A 20,766-nucleotide genomic window follows, 5' to 3' on the forward strand; every position below is an offset into this window, starting at 1 on the left:
TGTCACTTACTTCATGATAGACTGAAGGTTTGGACAAGGATGGAATTGTGAAGCTCAACACTTTGCTATGTCCTTCTTTGTCAACTATCTCCTGAAAAAGACAGAAGATATCAACGGTTACACTGTGCTACAGAAACCAGACACCCAAAAATGTTAAATGCTATTACAGGGACAAATAGGGATACTATAACAATCCAAGCTGTAAGCTAGATTGTAAGCTGTATTTGCTTTCTATCACAGCAGGTTTTGTTTGTTTATAAAAACTCTTCAAATAACTTAGCCAAGGGCACATGCATTCGCATACATAATCTCCCTTAAAAACACTAACAGGAAACATCATGTTTAAACAGTATTATCTTTTTTTAATTATACTCTATTTACTAATTGTGAAGGTTAACAATCAGTTATTCTGTTCTGAAAACTATTAACCACCAAGTAATCACTCTACAAGTAATCTGTTTTGGAAATATTACAGCTCTGCAATGACTGCAGCCTCATATGGTTTGACAGCAGCAGACATCACAGCATTTGCAAAAGCCCAAGTCTGATAACTCTCTCCGTGGAATTAAAAGGAGCATGGATGCAAAGCTTTAGAGAAACTACTTTCCTGAGAGATACCACCATAGCAGTAGCTAGCAGACTTCTAGCTCCTGTAAGTTAACAGAAGACTAACGGGTAAGGCAAAACAAGATGTGGTTTCATACCTCAGAAGAGCACCAGAGTATTTCAAATAAAAAACTGCCCAAGATCCAAAGCAGACTTGACCAATAACAAACACCACACGCTAGTTTTTACTTTTCTCTAAGTTTCAGCAGCCGATTTCAAAACAAAAATACTAATTATGAGAAAAGTTTCAGTGTCTCCTAACACCCGTGCCTTGGAAGGCTGAACATCTAACTTCACATAGTAATGATTAAAACTCCCATCTTAAAATAAATTATGAAGTGGTAAATGAAGACTGAAAAGAATCAAAAAGGCACACAGAGCTGCTCCTTCTGAAAAGCTGCACAGCTCCTCCACTCTCCACATAAACTGACACTTTAACATCACTCCTGCATCAGCATGGAAAGCATGGTCCTCAATATACAGGAGAAAGCGAAAGAAACTGGCAACATACAAACTTTTAAATTCTAAAAATATTAATATTTGTGGTTTTCATTCTAATCAGATTTGGAATTAAGTTTCAGGAGTCCATTTAAAGATCTGAAGTATATAAAAAAAAAACCCTGATAACTACAGTCAGGAAAGCAAAAAACTTCAACTGCATGCACTACCACTGTATGTCTCTAAGCTGAAAGCAGAACAAACCAGTTCACGATCTCAAGGTTCAGCCACAATAATTCCACACCCCTCACAATGTAGTCAACTTTAAATTATTCTGAGCAATATTTTTCAATTTTCATTTTCCTTCAGTAAGAAACTGCAGGACTTCTACTGAACATGTAAAGTTTCCAACACTCCACCACACAAATTTACACAGGAATTACTGTTTATATTAGGTTTGTATTTTGTCTCGTTTTTGACAACACAAAGTAGTTTATTAAAGAGAAAATACGTATGTGAGCAGGTCACCTACTACCTTTTCAACCTGTGTACTAAAGAACAATACCATCTTGATAATTTCAGTTACAAATTTTATACTACATCAACAGCAGGGAAGAAGTCGGCGTGAGTACTGCGAAATTGTTTTACCATAAGAATTCACTATGTCTTAAAACAGAATGGGGAAAAAAATCCCCAAAAGTCACGCTGATCTGCAGCTTCCTAGAGAAGCTTGCTGTAAAATCCTTATGACCCCAGGCAGCTGGAGTTGGAAAGCCATGTTACTAATTGAGAAGGAAACTGTTCACAGCTAAGAGAGGATGTTACCAGACTGGTTTCAAGCTTAACTGTATAAGCAATCTCTTCTGGGAGAAAAACAAGTGCTTACAGCCACATTCATGAACCATTTTAAATTACTTCATCATAGAAACAAAGGAGTGAATTGCCTTAAGGCATAAGATAAAACCAAATGCTTTCCAGGAATGTTCCTCTTGTCAGATATAACTAAGCATACAGAGAACAGCAGGAAGCCTGTACTCTGCCTGAAGAGGAGTGGAACATAAGGGCTCAGGTCTTTTTAATTAGACTCATCGGTAAAAAAAGGGGTTTTCACTTGCTTGGTGAATAACCTGTGACTATTTCTAGAAGATGGATAGCAGCTCCCTTCTCCAGATCTTCAGAATGAGGAGACTTGAAGTTCATCACTATTTCACTTCAGCCTTCCTAAAAAAAAGTCTTCCTAAAACAACCAGAACAAACTACACTGACAAGAATCCCAATAATACAACACTAAGTATTTCAAAATAGCCATAAAAAGCCTAAAATATGGTGCTCTTAAGGGTTCCTTATTAATTCGGTTCTTCAAAGCATAGATTTAGCAACAAACAGGATATTTTCATATAAAATATCTTTAAAATGTCAAGGTTATTTCAAAATTGAGACCTTTAATTTCTCAAAGCTAAGCAATCTGTTCAGCAGTCGAATATTAAGAACTAGCTGAAGGTAATTCTTTATGTGTTTTTAGTCCAGATAGTCAAAATACCCCAGAAAATATGGGCAACAACTTAAAAAGCAGTGCCTCAAAAAGTTATCAAGCAGAATATGAGTTTAATCACCATGCCAAGAAATAAGTAACAAAATATTTAAGAACCACAGAAAGAGCAGAGAAAATATTGACCAAAGAATGCAAGTTCATGTTGTAATTTCTGACTGGCACCAATTTGAAGAGTTGAGACTGAAAGACTCAATCACTTCAATTCTGAAACAAATCTTGAAATACAAACCAAGTTATAAACTCCTAGGAGAAGTGCCTCTATGCATCCACTGCTCTGCAAATCTCTGCTGGCTGAGACAGCAAGATAGCACCACATCAACTCTGGCAGAAACTGCAGCGTAAACCGTAGCAATTGTTCCTCACCGCTGCGATAGAACTCAAAGAGCTGATGGCAAACTGGCTCCAGAAGCTGAAATACAAGTTACAATTGTGATTAACACATTACAAACATCTGCAACTTTGTCTGGATCAATCCTTTAGACAAAACTGTAAACCAATAAAAATGGCATTTTAGTTATTAGGGAGTGACTGATGCAGTAACTGCTAAAGCCACCTTATACACTTTCATGCCTATAACATACTTTTGGATGATAAAAGTAGAGCCATTCATCCCACATGAATAAAGAATTCCAATGGCTGCTTTTGCTCATTTTTGGCTCACTTCCTCCAGCCTCAAAGGCACAAATAGAGGATAGCTGTTACCACATAACTCATACCATGCTCTCAATATCTCTAATATACAGGAAAAGTATGAACAAAAGGTCTTGTTACTCTACAACTCCAACAGCATAAACAAAAAATGCTAGATGCTTTACCCACCTAGTGAGAAGAGCTGTATAACACTTAAATTCCAAGTATACAAAAATGTAGTTCACAGTAGAATTAGTTCATTTTCCCACTCTCATTAAAATCTTATAGAAGCTTCAATGTATTTATACATTTGAGACAGAAATGGGAAGCCTCAAGAGTAATTTCAGAATCAAATTTGTTAAGCTGATACAAATGGATGTAAAACATTGAACTGGAAGTAATACACTGAGCTAGATCAAGTTAAAAAAACATTTTAAAACAATTAAGCTATCAGCCTGCACTGTGTTCCTGGATTTAATGTGCATTCTTTAATGTGCTACCACCTACCTCTGCTGGAAGATGAAGCACTGTTAACCACCATGTGTCAATGTATGGAAATTAGATTTCCTAATTTTCTCCAATTAGAAAACACTGTCAAAGACAGCAGACACTTTCAAAGCAAGCTGAACTACTAAATTCAGTTCTGCTATCTGTCTAGGTCACAACTTTAGTTTTTGTAGAGTAAGTTTTCAGAAAAATAAGAAAGCCAATTCTGTATTAATCTCTTTATTGAAGCAAAGAAGGCAAAATCACCAGGATACCATGCTAGAAAAATACCTGCTTGCTTTCCTAAGCTTTTCCTCCTGAACACGAAAAAAGTCAACATTTCTTACCTCCCAAAGTTACTTCTGAAACGGAAACATCCTAGCAGATTTGAGCTCTTTTTTAGGAAGTAATCTGGGACAATCTGATCCACTCTAAAAAGGAGGTTCTGAGAGATAGAGCTTCACTTTGGAAAAATCGTCTCTGAAAAATCTACAGTAAAGGCAAAACTGCCATGCCAAGCTAAACTAGTCAGCAGTTTTAAGAGCAGTACAGCAAAGATCCTTCTAGAAAACTTTACCAGCAGAACTGTGTTCCATCTTCAGCTCACATTTTTCACACAGTTTGCATCCTTTCCATAATGAAGTCTCAGTTCCGAATGATGTGCTTGAACTTTAAAAGGCACACAAATAGCTGTGACAGGTATCCATATTTACATCGTTATCTCACTTGAGGCAGCTTTGTATCAGCACATTTAAATGCATAATCAGTACAAAACCAGATTTTCTTCCTCAAAATGCCACCACATGCTACAACCTAATATCAAAACGCACTGATGACTGTTGCTGTTTCAAGATATCATTTTGAACTAAACAGTTCTAAGAGGTATCTCGACAGAGACATTTTTAATACTGGAACAGAACAATGTCCAAGCAGTTTCATCCCTCTTCCTTTTAACCCAAGCGTGTTAAACACTCCAAACACTTGCTATTTCCTAATGCAAATGCCTGCATGGCTCCTATCTAAAAAGACAGCAAAAGTGTTTTAAGTAAAAAGCAAAAAAACCCCTTCAATCTGTGAAAAAACCAGTCACATATTTATTCAATTATTTTTTTCTGTGGAGAGCCTTTAGGCAATTGAAAGTCCTTTAAATCTTCACATCTCCTGAAGACTCCACTTTCATGGAACTACATTTTTCACCTAGCAGTGGCCCAGGAACCTCAAAAGTAACTAAAAAAGTCTTTACTAACACAGCTACTGTGAAGTCGATGTTAAACAAGTAGTTCTTTTATCTCACAAATGGGTAATTAATTTTTTGGAAAAGCAAACCAAAACAACCCATATGAAAAGCAAACATGAACCAGCAGGAAAATGTAGTTACAGATGCAAATACACACAATTACTTTCCAAATGCTTAAAAAAAAGAACACATCCATCCTGCAAAACAAGATTAATCACAATTTCACAGTACCGATAGTTATTACAAGCACATATATTCAAAGGTGTACAGATGGAGTTGTTTGTCCATTTTTAAACTCAGCAGTACTTGTAGTGTTCATGCATTAATCCTTCCCCTTTGCATTACACCTATAGATAAGAGAGGACAGCACATACCCTACAGAGTACAGCAAGCTGACATTACACAGTGCAGCTAACAGATCTCCAATAGCAGCTAAAAGATATTACTTTTCTTTTTAACTGCCAGTTTGTAATTATTTTCACAATGTGAAAAGCTCCAAGTAGCCTCTTCCACAAGGCAACAGCTACTTGGAGAACAGTCCAAAAAAAGATTCTAGGACTTTTTCCCACGGCAGGACATCACTCAGTGTCAGCACTGGCTTTTCATTTCAATTCAAAGTCTCACTAACAGGGAAATCTTCAATACCTTGCCCCTGGAATTACCCCAACAACCCTTTCAAGCAGAATTTGCAGCAGCACCCTGCTACTAAGGCCCCTGAGAAAGCTAGTGATAGCCAGAAGTAGTAAGAAATCAAATAACATTTGAAAGTATTAATTAGGCTATCAACAGGAAGACTCATCAGATTAATTTACATTTTGATACGCATTCTAAAGACCAGACAGGCTTGACTCAGTAGTTGGAATGACTCAGAACGCCTGTCTGAGCAGCAAACAAAAATTACATTTGTTCTTTGCTGGACAACCTGGGAGTCTCACTATCAGCATTCTCTCTTAAAACATGTATACTGAACACATTTTATCCTCTGACCTTTAGTACTGGCATAATCTCAAACTTTGGAAAGATGCCTTATTTCTGGGTCTTTTCAGAAGAGGAATTAAGGATTTGTTGCAATTTTAAAACAATGCAGAAAAGGATTGCTGGATAGTAGAAAGCAATAACACACAATTACACCCAGCTCAGGATGTTCTGAATGCACCTGGACACTTTAAAATAAGGGCAGTCATGGGATACCTTGAACCTTCTCGGTAGAGGTAATGAGAACAGCTGCCCCCTTTTCCCACAGTTTTTTTCATATTTTGCCATCATTTCAATAAGGGTACATCCACTGCATAAATCCATGTCTTTATACTGTAGGTACTTCAAACAACAGAAAAACTAAAACCTAAGCAACATTTCAAAAGGGATGGCTAACCTATCTAACTTTGTTCTCTTGGATTATAATAGACAAGCTTCTAGAGATCTACATCACAGAAAAAAATCTGTCAGACACAAACATCTTTTCAATTCCTTAACGCATTTCTCAACTCCATATCCAAAACCTGACACCCATGAATGTGACCTACAAGCTTAGCTATGATCAGTAGGTTACAAAACTTAGAATTTTTTCCATGATAGTATGTCATTGCTAAGAACAAACTTTTTGAAGGAGACTCTTCATCAATTAACTAGCATGCAAGATCTTGGTCTCATTCTTCTAGTGTTATGTCAGACATTTTGGGTGAGAGATCCAAAATACTCACTTCACTCTGTGGCTCCTGAATTACTTTGTAAAGAGATGAAATCAAATCAGTCTTGTCTTTCAAGCTGGTAGCATAGCTGGATATGGATGCTTCTGGCAATGTCTGAAATAAAAATATTATAAGCCATTTCTACCACTAAAATATAACAGCTATTTCAACAACAATTTTCCATTACAAGGTACTATTTATCAGTTTACTATAAACTAAACCTTGTTTCACAAAGAAATCCTCATGTTTTCAGACCTTTGTCAGAAGACACACTACATTCTATCATTTCGCAGTTTCATACAGAATGTAACAGCGGACAGGAAAATGATAAAAAACAAATTACAAAAATGTAACCCCCACTGAAATTTCACTGTGAGATGTCAGTACTGTGAAACTTTTACAGTTTTCAGATCCATACTTCAAGGAGTTCTCAAGACCAACTGTATACAGTGAACATTATTACTAGATACAGTATTACTCTGGGAAAACAAAAGTTCCAGTTGATGCAAATTCCAGCTCTTCTCTAACACTAAACATATTTTCTACCAGTACTTAAGAAGGTAAAAATCTAATCATTTTAACAACCCTTCAGAAGATGTACATTTAAACATACTTAACTCTTACAGTACTTCTTATCTCCAGTCCTTCAAAGGACTCCATTCTATGGACAGGAAAACATATCTTCACTCTATCTAAGCAGACCAGGAGCAAAACCTGCAGTCAAGTCTGATACTCACACCAATAAAACCATTCATCTATGATATACACTTTCACTGCTCTGTATCAGGACGTACGTCACCCCAAAGGATCAAGGAAAAAAAAATCCTTTCAAAGCAGACATTTGTATTTATCGCATGATCTCCGCAAAACCCAAGGTTAGTATTTTTCATTTTCTACAGGATGCAAGCACTCCTGCATACTTTGCCAGCAGTGATTCAAATGCTTCTGGCTAAATATCCAAGAGTGTATTACCTTGAACTCTGATAACCATTCCTCCACAACCTCAGTATCCACAGCTAACATCTTCCAACATCTGCTTCAGAACCTTCAGCCTGAAAGAATAAGCAAACACAGTTTGTGAATACTACACAGTCACTGCACTAAGCAGATGATGAAAATTAAGTCTGTGAATATTTAAAGAATCTTATCCTGCTTTTACTTGTTAACATCTCACATGGTGACATTACTTTGAACTTTTATTGTACCTCACTTATGCACGCTGCTGGAAGCATTAAACACAAGAGTCTTCACATACAGCAGTTTAATAAATTCCAACTATGTATTGTGTGGGAAGCTCAAAAAGTCAAAGATGTGCAGAAATGGCATTCTGAAAACAGAAAACATTACCTTCTCAATTTCAATTTATTTTTCAGCTTACAAAACTGGAGAGGAAACTGTATGGACTCACTGAAGAGAAACAACTGTTCAGGTTTTTCCTAGTCAACTGCTATTCCCAACTTGGAAAAGGTCACTGAAATAAAGGCGGATGGAAAACCTTTCAATCCTCCCCCACCGTGGCAACTGCAAGACAATGAGCTTGCTGCCTCAGCATGGAGCCTAAGATGGACTCTCCAGCCCAATATTCTGCCCAATCTCAGACAGGGAAAAATCATCAGCAGTACAACTTGAACACAAGAGATGCAGAGTGGATTCTGAAATTAATTTCTGATTTCTCTTCAGTATTGACAAACCACTTAAAAACAACCATACCCTTATTCTGACACAAAAGACCAATATATCACTAAGATACAAAACTAGTAAAAGCTTATGCTGTTAGCTTATCCAAGTTGTGACCACGGATTTCAACCAGTGACAAAATTAAATACTCATCTGAGGAAAAAATTATGACAGTCTTGGTGAAAGGTACAGTCATGGGAGATATCCCATCAGGTTTTACTCTGCCAGTTTGAAATTAGTTTTGAAGTACTGATGTCCAAGTATGGACTTGTCTATGAATGACAAACAAGAAAAAGATGGGAGGGGAGAACTGCCTTTTATAACACAAGTATTTTGTTCTGAAATCCATACTGTAGTAAAGCATATATAGACTATATCCAGTATATTTTAGGAAGCCTAAAGGGAGAAGAACCAGATATTATAACAGCAATAGATCACTATAACCCTACAAAGCAAGAGGAATGGGGAAAACCCAAACTTAAGTAAGGCCTATAGTAACCAATATCTTTCAATGCACAGACAGGGTTGTGAGGAAATGACTGTTCAGACATGAGTGGCAAAAGGAATAAAACTGAACAGACTGTCCAGCAATTTCATTTTAAGAATCATTTCAATGCACAACAATAGCATAAAGCAACCAGAGATGTCTGTGCCACCCTCTCCTCACTTGCACTGTCATTAAATAACAGCCTGGGACAGGTGAAATCATGGGGAACCAGCTGTGGCAATGTCCTCTCACAACCCCAGAAAGATACACAAGTCTGCACAAAGCTTACAAGAACAGTGCCTGCAGAGGATGAAAGGACAACAGGGAAGGCTAAGGAAGTGTGAGCATTTAATTTTTGAAGACCAGACTACTGCCATGGATGGACAGGGGCTCTTTCAGGATTGTGAGGGGGGAAAGTTGCCCTTTATTTGGGAGAGCAGCAGGGACATGTAGAACCCTGCTGTGAACGATGAGACCACTGGGAGGTTATGGATCACAGGTGAGAGGGCAGAACAACATGGGTGACATTGAGGCAGGAGTTTGCCACTCATCTCCTGAGCAAGACAAAACACAGGAGGCCTTCTCCATACAGCTGAAGAAGCCTCACATTTACAGGCACCTGGTCCTCACATGGAACATGAACTACCCTCTTATCTCTTGGAAGGGCAAGAGAAGAGGGAACAAGCAACCCAGGTGATTTTTGGAGTGTGTTGATGACTTCCTGAAACAGGTGACCAAGGAGCCAAAGGTAGGCCCTCTGCTAAACACCATAACTACAAACATGGGAAAACTGGCCAGTGATGTCAGGGTCAGGGCAGACACTGCTGCAATGACCATGACAAAGCACATCACAGTATCCCAATGAGAAGGATCAAAGCAAGAAGGAGGATCAAGAATGTTCCAGAATGATTCATGGTCTTTCGCAAAAATATCATTGGCAACAGGAAAACTAGGGCTCCAAGACTGAATTATCAGGGGATCTGCTGACAGAAGACACAGAAAAGACCAAGGTAGTCATCACTGCCACCCTTGCTCCTGTTGTTACCAGCAAGAGCAGTCCCCAGGAACCCTGGATCTCAGAGTGCATGAAATTACCCCAAGTGCCAGAGCAGCTGAGGAATCTCCATCCCTGGAGATACTGAAAACCCAGTGTGATAAGATCCTGAGCAGTCAGCCACCTGTTCCAATTTTCACTACTTTGAGCGAAGGAGGTTGGACTTCATGATCTCCAAAGATCCATTCAAACCTCATCCATTCTATCATCCTGTATCAACAAAGAAACAGGAAGGATTGCTATGAAGAATATCCATCTAGCTAAATACCAAGCCATTCTGATCAGCACTGACAGCCTCTGAAGGTGTAACGATGACACTACAGATGAGCAGCCTCTGAACACGTGGCATAGGTAGTGTGTGAGACCCTGCTAAGAAGTGAGGTTTTTCAGGATAATACTGTGTGCTAATGAACACAAAAGCTAGACCTACTACAACTGTTGAAGCAACCACCTCACCAGTTCCTACAGAATACCACAATCTACTAACCCTACTTCATTCCTATGAAGATGGACAAAGGCTTCTGCAGCATCTCATGCTTCAGCACAGCTGACAACAGTAACCATTTCCTGCAGAGCCCTATTAATAGCACAAACACCTGTCCTAATACTGCTTGTTCAAAGCAAAAATCCCATTATTTAAAAGAGTGGAGTCCTGGATACACCAAGACCACAGTTCACACCACATTTATCTAAGAGATGCATTTTTTTCTCACCAATCTCTAGTGATCGATCAAGCACTATTTTCAGATTAAAAGTTCCTAAAGAAGAGAGTTTCATTCAACCAGTAAACACAGTAAGAGCATCCTTGGCTGGCATTATCCATTGCAATAAGAATAATACTTCAAGTTTTTATGACTAAGTATTTAGAGTTAATTTTTTTTTTTTCAGAGGCATTAACTTTTGAAATTACATCTAAAAAAAGAAACAGGACAAAATATTTGCTCATCAGATCTCTTATGTTTATTTTTAAAGTAGCAGAGGTATTCCATTGACAGTTAAGGCAGTTGAAATGCACAGGAGGTAGACTGTCCTTATTTTACCTTTGTGCATTAAAAGATCCATATATACCTGTTTAACCCACAGCAACACACATTTGAGTATCACAAATAATAACTCTAATTTTACAATTATTTTCCATGAAGACAAAGACTAGTTAGTGTTACATTCATGTCCCCCACAAGGAAAAAAAGCCTCAATTCCACACATCAGCTGTGTGGGTTCTATTTAAACAGGCAGACAATCTACTGCTTTACTAAGGATTGCCACATTTTGTCCTAGTTAAATAACGGATCAAGCTGGACTGGTACAATATTTGGGCAGAGCTGGAAAACCCAAGACTATTCCAAAAGAAGGATTAACAAATTTCAATTAACAACACAATTTTTTGCTGAAGACCACAGATGGTTTACAAAAAGTAACTCTAAAATGGAAATTTTAACACTAAGTAGGCCAAAATAAGGCTTAATTTATAGCATCTGCTAACCTTTTACAGAAAAAAAAAGACCCAGAGGATTAAAAAAACATGCCTTAATTACAGCTTTGTTTCAGTGGATATAACTGCAAGATACAGGCCACTGGAAACATTAGATGTCCCAGTCACAACAGAATTAAAGCAACATAAAGTGGACAAAATAAAGTCGTGCTACTTTAGGGATAGAAAAAGATGTAAAATTGTATTAAGAATGTAATTTATAAATACCAAAACCATAATGAAAATTCAAAAAACACCACACAGCATTTTTAAAGAAACAGTCTTGTTTCAAGGTACAGCAGCATGTAATTCTCTTTAAATGAATTATTTTTCCTCAATCTCTTCCAACTAATTCCCTGCAAAGATTTCAAATGAGTTTGAGAATTTCTTAAAAAACTTGCTTTTGTCACCACAAATCAAACAACACTTCGACTAAACCTGACGAGCAGCGTCAAATGTCCCCATGCTCCTTGTTCATTTGGATGTCCTGATAAAGATTGTTATAGGAGAGCAAGAATTATTTAAAATATCTATTATTTAAATACCTCAAAACTACTTGTGATGCAGCTCAGTGACAGCCAGGTGGTTCATCTCTGTTGAATTTTTATGAGACACATACATATTCTTAGCTTATCTCACACACGAAGTAAAGCCACTTTAGGTGATACTCTTTCATTGCAGGTCTTATCTTCCTATTTGCCACATGAAAGCAGGCATAGCTTATGCAGTCTAGCTAACACACTAATTGCTGGCTAATTGCCTATATTTATATGGCTAATATAACCTGTATGCTTGTGCCTTTTGAGTTGAAAGCACTTTGGAGTATTTTCCACAAGACTCTCAACTTGGATTAGCAGCCAAAGATAGGATTTATTATAAACAATAATTAACAAGTTCTCAAGTCCTAAGCAGCCTCTGAGAGCTGTTAATTGGTCTTGCCCTAATCTAATACAATAATATGTCTCCTTCCATTGGAGATACCAATTTTTGTTTGGTTTCAAGGTGAGTAGTACAACTCAAATAAGAGACCAAGGAAATTTATCTGACAAAAGCAAGCCTCTTTTGAAGAGACTTCTACAAGGTTCCTAAGAAGGTAATTTTCCCTCCCTCACCAATTACAGCACAAACACATCAGGAACTTACTGAATTTCCTGTTTTTAATAGAGGGGGGAGAAAAAGTTACTAGGCACTGAGTTGGTGGAGGGCCAGCCCAGACAAATTAAGACATATTCTCTGGCAAACTTACTAATGCATCCATCTACTTAAATGTCCTTGGATTTTCATACCTGTCACTCAAGGCTTTAATATAATAATATCAAATCATGTCTTTGAATGAAATCACAGACAACACATGCACAGGTTTTTTTAAAAAATAAATTCTCACAATAGGCGGCTTTCTTGCTCTTCACAGCTACCCAACATTTGCAGAATTCAACCACAGAATCCATGTGTATGAAAGAAATCTGGATTAAGTACAAGGAGGCTGGACTTGGATAAAGAATGAATTCTCGAGTTTTGCAGAATTGACCTTCTGAAACCACAGTATTAGATATTTGCTAGGGAAAGTCACAGAGCTGGAAAAAACAAATCCAGGAGCCAAAAAACTGTTCAAGTCCCATCCTCTGGGAATTGCTGGAAGAGGAGAGAAAGCATATACTGCGTCCTTACCTAATCTGTAAAGTATCTGCTTGGAAGTCTGTACTATTTGCTAAAAAAAAAAAATTAGCCTAAGGGAAACATGGAGCAGAAAATGAAGCTATTTATGAACCATCAGCCAAATCTGTCAACTCACCCCAGAAAAAAGTAAACTTGGGAGCATACCATTAGGATGCATCAGACCCATAAGAGATCAAGCCCCTAGTAAATGTTGATCTTTTGTTCTATAGCAGTTCGCACACAGAAGTAGGCAAGGGACAATTCGGACTCAACTTTTCTTACCTTTTGAAGTGGTACAAGTAGTATTAAATATCTTTTAGTCAGCTCTACTTGACTCATCCAGTTCACTTAAGGACTACAGTCTACACTTAAAATTCACATTGCTGAAACCTTTTCTCTCTCTTGTTTCAGAGACAAAGACAGAATCACTGGTAAACCTCACAACAGGAAAGAGCTTTCAGGCAAGTGTATTCTTGATTCAACTGCCAAAGAAGAGAATGTATTTTCCTGATGTTAATGCACAACTCATTCTACTGATATAGTGATCTGTTCATTTACTATACAATTTTGAATATGGTCAAGCTGTTCTGCTCAGATAGTTGTAGGTGCAGTAATGGGAAGCAAAACATTTGAAGTCTCTCGAGGAAAGAAACAGAGGCTAAGATAGACTCCAAAAGCCACTCTGACAGGTTTCAGAAACCACAAAGGCCAGGTCTGACTTCTTGACATTTTTCAAACTTCCACAAAGAAACAAAACCTCCACTGTGCTAAGCCTGAAACAGTCACATGCTCTATTCAAATATAAACTGCAAACAGTGCTCAGAGACTTGGTACCAAATATTCTCTGACAATTGCCATCTTCAGTTTAGAACAAGATATGTATGGTGCACCAAGCATCACTGACTTAAGCTCAAGCAAATTCCTAAAATGACTGATGATTATTCAGCATCTTCTAACAGAGAAATAATAAGTCTTAGGTGACACTATAGGTGACAGGCTCAAAACAAACAGGCGTTACCAAAAACAATGTAAGAAGGAATTGCACTGACGTCTGAGTACATGACCTTTACATAAATGGACAGGGAAAAAAAAGCCACTTGGACATATGCATGGAAGAATCTAACCAGAGCCACTCAATATATAAGCACTGCTAGTTCAGAAAGCTGGAGTCAGAGGTTGCTTCCCAGCACACTCTTCCAGTTTTCTCAGTTCCTTCCTTGGGGTCTATTAACAGCCACTGTTAGGCAAAAAGTTTTCAGAAATTCTGGTCTGATTCACTGTGGTCATTCTGCAGCCTTCTGCACAATACAGTGGTGAACACACAAAGATAACTGTTCGGAACATTTGTTTCCAGTGGTTTGTAAAGATTAGTGAACCTTAGGAACTGAAACTGCAGTCAATTTTAATTTAATCTTGCCAAGGGCGTTATTCAGTTTTGCTTCCCATTTTCCCCTCCCCTCTGTCAGTGATAAAAGCAACTACCTTATCTACAGCTCACACTTTATATCACAATGTGCAACATCAGCCTTAAAGAGTCAGGTGTCAATGGACTTTTCCATGATACAGATTTAAATAAGATCTCCTGATCCCATGCACATATGCTTCTCAAACAATTTACACTTGGAACATGAAAAAGTGATAGATATTTGCCCATCAAATTGAAAAGTCCTCCTGAACAATATCCCTTACAATTTTAAAATAATGTATCTATTAATATTCAGCCACAGATGACAGACCTCAATTCAGTTTTGATGCCAGCAATTAAGGAAAAAAGTAGTCTACAGAAAGCAAGCATACATCAACTAGACCACACAGAAATGATAAATAACTCTCTTAAATGCAGCTGTTTCTTCTGCAAAGTATCCAGTACCACAGAATACTGTGTGGGGGTTTCTGGGCTGCAAAGCATCAAATATTTGATGTATCAAACTATAACTCAGCCTTCTACAACCTTTCAATTCTGTCAATGGGGGGAGAAAAATAAGAAACAACAAACCACCAATGGTTGAGGTCATGAGGTCACAAGGCCATTTACATTGCTGGTAAATAGTCACATGGGCACACATGACACAAAACATTCATGATGAAAGCTTTCTAAAAAGTCTCAACCAGAAGGTAAGATTCCTAACAGCATAGGCTTTTAAAGATTTTAATCCTTATCTTTGACTCCTGGCAAATTTATTTGCTCAATTTCAGATTAGCAATCAATTACAAACCACATTTGTACTCAACTAACCTTGTATTTGCCCTTTACTACCAAGGGGATATCTCTCCCAAGACAGCCAAATGACTCAGCCAAACAAGTCACCGGGATAGAGATATGAGACTACAATCACTGATTTATTCACTTGAATTTATACAAGCCATAGTAAATCAGATCTGTATTGTTTAAGAAGGACAAAAGCATCCCTTAAAGTACAATGCCAAAATGAAGTAAGTAGTAATAACTTTCACAGCTTGAATTTTATTTTTTCATCTTCCTTTACTACTTCCTCCTTGCTGCCTTTTTTAATCCCACTTCACTATTTTTTCCCTGATGCCAAGTGCACAAAAGCACGCTCAAAGTACATGTGCCAGACTGATAACCATAGCCAGTCAAAACTGACCACCTGTGAGTCAACTTACTCCAGTGACACCCCATTCTGAATCCCTACTCTTTTAAGCTATTTCATCTGGAGTATAGCCTCAAATGTTAGCTTTTCTATAATCTGTAATACATCAATAGTTTCATTATAGGGAAATAAAGTACAAGCTATTACTTTCAAAGCAGTTTTACTTAGCAGCTTAAAATATACTTCCTTCCTCTTTTACTTCATGCAAACATTACTGTTTACATCTTATTGACTCTTTAAGAAAGAACAGATATAAATAGCATAATCTTAGATAAAACACACATAATTGAAAAATCTTGTCTTAAGTCCTTTCTTATTCTGGATTAAATATAATTAACTGTTCAACACATACAAAGAAAAATCAAGATAATCACTATATGCATCATAAATAAATAGAATTTAAATTAAATAACATTAATATGAGTACAAGCAGAAGCTTAACCAAATGAATGAACTAGAAAGCTTTAGAAATTTTGTCTGTGTTGTATGTATCAAGACTTCTGAAACTTGTGTTGAGAACATCAGTGAACTGGCAATTTCACAGTACACTACACAGTGCTCTGACCACTTCTGTAAGACAAAGCACTGCTGCACAAGTTCACCACTTACAAGAAACATTCTGTACAGAACCCCAAATAAACTTAATGTTCTTTTGTATCTTAGTTCCCTAAGCCCAAAGTACACTACTGACCCCTATGGAGTCAGGAAGCTTTCCAAAAACCCAAAGGCAAATTTAATACAGAGAGAATAATTGTGTTGCAGCTTTAATTTTAGTATTGCATGCAAGTCGAACCAACCAATGGCCTTTTCAAAAACATGGAGGATTATTTTGGCAGCAATGCTGTGACATGTAGTTCCTTGCCTCCTCAACCTTCAATGCTACCAAAGTATTACCTTTACAGGCAATTATCCACTTAATCTAACTATTTGTCAAGTCTGTTTGCTGCAAGCTAATTTTTAAAACCAAGTTTTGTCTTCTAAGTGAAAATTGCAAGTCATCTCAAGTTGAAGTTTGTTCAGAACGTTCAGTCATATATGAAAAGAAAGGTGTTGGGTAACCCAGCTGCTGAAAGATGCTCAGTGTAAAGCATGCAAAGGCAGATGCTGCACAATAGCTTGAGTATGACTAAAAACCATGTGGAGAACTGAGCAGGGGCTGGACTGCATCTCTGAGCATTGACTGTAAAAGACACCATTTCAACACCTTCTACCATTACAGCATGTAGTTTCAGCTAGTCCAGAAGCATTCATCCAGCAAGTAGTTTAGCAGTGACCTATCAGAAGGACAAAGACTCAGTTCACAAAGCAAGGACAGGAGTCTGAGAGACTCTTCACCTACTTTTTAGCAGCAACATTAAGAATGCAAGACTTTTGACCAAGACTTCCCAACTTTGCTGGCTGGAATGAGATTTTAGGAGACTCTGTTTATTTTCAATCCTGCTCAAGGTATCTGCACCTCGTTGAATTTCAAAAGCAGATGTCTATCTGCAAGCCAGAGACTGACTTTAGAAGTTACTACACAAGCCACATGAGGAAGAAATTTTGTAGCAGCTCTTGGGACTTCATTTCAACCAAATCTCCCTTCTGCCTCCAAAAAAATGTGAGAAGCTCCACAAACTGAGAATTTCTGGCCTGCAGAAGTCACAGGTGCTTCAGAAGTGGATTATGTCAGGTTCAGACCAGGCCAGGGTTAATTTCTGCAGTAGCCAAGAGGGGCATGGCCAGGACCCAGAGGTTATTCTATACCACCTCATCACTGCCAGGGAAGCACTTGGTAGCCAGCAACTGGGTGTGAACTGTTTGCCTGTTTTGTTCATTTTGTTATTGATAGTGTAGCTGATACTGTTTGCTTTCTTATTCCATTACTGTTTTCAGTAAATTGCTTTTATCTCAACCTGTAACCTTTACTTTTTGTGCCCCTAACTCTCCTCTCCATCCCTAAGCAGGGGAGGGGGCAGGGGAAAGGGAGACTGAGCAAGAAGTTGTGGTTTGGAGTGTTTCTGTGGGAACACTAAATTGGGGAATAGCATTCCTATCCCAGGACAGTCTAATTTGGTAAAGCACAGGCCCCTCTTTCAGGCCAAACCCATTCCAGGGCACCCAGCCCTTCAAAAAGAAAAGAGAATTCTCCCCAAGGCTCTTACTGGCTTCTCCAGGATCGGTTGTGTCACCACACAGAGCTACCCAGGGTAGATCTACAATATAGCATAATATCAGACATGATCAAATACAGCTGCAATGGACAGGTTCGATTTTGACTCCAGAGCCTTTACCTTAAATAAGTGCTATGATACATCCTGTTACCCTAACCCTACCAGTGCAGCAGCATTAGCACTCTTGGTAACTTTATAACAGCAAAATATTATCGCCAGTGTACCATTCTACCATTTCCTCAAAGATCATGAAAGAAAAGCAGGAACCTTAGTATTAGGAATACACCTCAGATTTTAAAGCAAAAGAGGTTTATGGTAGTCTGCTGATAGGTGTTTCAGTAGCTCATTTTCACAGGAAAACAAAAAAACTACACAAAGGTTCATTTTCCAGAAGAGGGGTACATCAATACTGTAAATAACCTTAGGATTTAGTTTTAGTGGTCAATAACTGCTCCCTGTTAAATTACAGAATTAAAATTATCCATCAATAAATGAATGTAATGCATGTATTTAGCTGTGTTAAACAGTTTCAGGAAAAATATGCTTTATCTCTTCATGACAGTTCTCTTATTCTTCCTCATCCCTTCCTTTCCCCCACCCCCACAACAGCTCATCTGCAAATACTCACAAGACAGGACACACTCATTTGAAAAACATTTCAGAGCAACTAGGCACAATTTTGTGGGTTTTTACACACAAGCTACAGAAAAACATGACTTCTCAACTGAAATTTTTAAGAGCAGGACCCACACTTCTGTCTCGTTCAGAAGATATATCCAATACATTAAATGCTCCATTGTCACATTTAAACGCTGTAGTACAGACAAAATATATGCCACTCAAAGTCTCAAGACAATTTACTACCCTGTATGCCTTGCTCTGCATTGTAATTTTTAAAAAAAGCCAAATCCCAAAAGTATAATAATGTCAAAGCAGAAAAGGGTTATAATTGTCTTGCATTAAGAGATGTATTAATTCAGATTCAATTCATGTTAGATGAAAAAGCTTTTAAAATAAAAAGTTCCCATTTCATGAAAGCATCTAAAGCTCAGAATATTGATTACTCCAAGAAAGAAACAGAAAGCTAATGAAACTCAAATTATACAGGTTCTGGAAGGACTCTTTATTTGAGTTCAGATTTCCAGGGTAATTGGTATTACCAAGTCATCTGCCATTATTCCAAAGCCACAAGAACAGAAAGTTTCTAAGGAATTTACACTGTTATCACTTGAGTAGCAGAAAACAGCTTAAGATTAAAAATAACAGAGCATGCATTTATTTTCTTTTCCTGTTTTTCATTTGTGTTCCCATTAAATCACACAATGTCTTCTGCTCAAGACAGGCCTGATTTTTATGAGCATTCTTTGAGACCTACATATCTAACAGCTCTAGAAGAAGTGAGCAGTGCTTCTACAATCAGTTATCAATTCAAAGTCCGGGTTTAGAGCACAGAATTGATGATTTAGGGTCAGGCAAATATTTCTGTAGCCTAACTACAAAGTGGTCAAAATTTGTTTCTATGATAATCTCAAGTCTGTGAGCTTGGGAATCTGATTTAGTGTATAGTGTGTGTCTGAGAAGACACCTGAATGGCAGATGCAGCTGTGACAACACATGGAAATTGGTCATTGATTGCAGGTGTATTTGGGGCACAGTGGACTCGGATGAACCAGAGCCAAAGGACATCAATACAGCCTAAATACCCTTGGACACAACATGTTCTGCTTGTAAAAACTGTTATAAGCATATGAAAGAAGGGTTACAATGAACCAACAGCCAAGCAAGCTGTATCACATTGGAGGAAAAACCAAATCTTTTCTAACAATATGACATTTGAGGGGTGGGGGTTAATTGCACAAAACCAAAAGATCATACACCTATCTTTTAACATCAATAGACACATTTAAGGAACTTCTTTAAGGGCAAGTGTGGCATCACTTGGTTCCTGTTTCATCACTCAGTTAACTTCCTATTCTCATTTTTGCCAGTTCCTCCATTTACTGTACAAGCAGGAGGACCTTCATCTACGTGTTCTTTCTTCCCTTGACATCAAGTCTATCCACATCCTACTCCTCCTACTGAATTTATACAAGACTTTTATCCTGCCACACCAAGAAGCAGCTGTAAGTGGTCAAGGCAGTTCCTGCCACTGTTTCATTGGATTGCTGCAGCTTTGTGACAATAGGTGAACTAGCATTCACTTCTTCATCAAAACAGGACAAAACCTCTAAGCCACTTTTGCATACCACTGAAATAGGAATGAACCAAAGATTTCCATTACTTCCTTAAGGAATGAATGAATGTGTGCATGACATATGCAAGGGAACTGCACAGTTTAGAGATCTCCTCTGGTTACGTTGTTTCAGGTGGAAAATCATTATCATTTTTCCCTGTGCAGCTACAGTTTGCCAGTAACAGTCTGGGAGAAAATATCACTGCACAAACAACTGTTCTAGTAAAAATCTTTGGTAACCAATGCAAATGCATATGCTTCAGATATTCTTAAATTTTAGCCTAAGAACAAAGAGAATAATATTGAAAATACGTATACAAAATTAAAGTGAGTAAGGCAGCAAAAGATTTAAAAGTAGCAGAGACTGCAAATTTACTCAGCCAATCCCTAGCATGATGCAGAAGTGCCGGAAGAATAGTTCTGCTATATTTGTACACGTTACTGGAAATTCAACAAAACTTCAACCAATTCCAGCTGAGACAACAGAATCCTGTTACTTCAAGCTGTATCATTACAGACGTTGCAAAACAGATGTTTCCTTTGTTGTGTTTCACTAAGTAACATAACAAATTTGATTGTCTGAAGTGTCTCATCACAACACAACTGTGGTGAAAATGCCCCTCATTTACAGTATTGACACGTAATGCTGCTGAGACAACAGCGAGAGGGGTAAAGAAAGTCAAATTTTTTTCCTCAGCTTTACAATTAAATGTAAATCCCATTCTCTTAAGACAGGCAGAAATTGGTAAATGTTGTACCAGCACCCACAAACCTACAGATGCACGT

General features: G+C 37.8%; 1 protein-coding gene across 9 annotated transcripts in view; it reads right to left on the reverse strand.

Moving 5' to 3' along the window:
• HYCC1 (hyccin PI4KA lipid kinase complex subunit 1) overlaps positions 1–20,766 on the reverse strand; it is a 43,294-nt gene that overhangs the window by 15,996 nt on the left and 6,532 nt on the right. For 7 of the 9 annotated variants that reach the window (XM_085050904.1, XM_085050909.1, XM_085050903.1 and 4 more), the window contains exons 2-5: positions 7,610–7,689; positions 6,650–6,751; positions 2,826–3,005; positions 11–91 (exon numbers count right to left, since the gene is read on the reverse strand). In XM_085050904.1, coding sequence (XP_084907030.1) covers positions 11–91; positions 2,826–3,005; positions 6,650–6,751; positions 7,610–7,660 — 414 coding nt within the window. In that variant the 5' untranslated portion in view covers positions 7,661–7,689. Of the gene's footprint in view, positions 1–10; positions 92–2,825; positions 3,006–6,649; positions 6,752–7,609; positions 7,690–7,842; positions 7,976–20,766 lie in introns of those variants that run through there. The other 2 variants (XM_085050907.1, XM_085050910.1) reach the window with 2 other exon arrangements.

This window comes from Lichenostomus cassidix, chromosome 2 (assembly GCF_008360975.1).
Source record: "Lichenostomus cassidix isolate B80296 chromosome 2, HeHo_3.0, whole genome shotgun sequence".
Lineage (NCBI taxonomy): Eukaryota > Metazoa > Chordata > Aves > Passeriformes > Meliphagidae > Lichenostomus > Lichenostomus cassidix.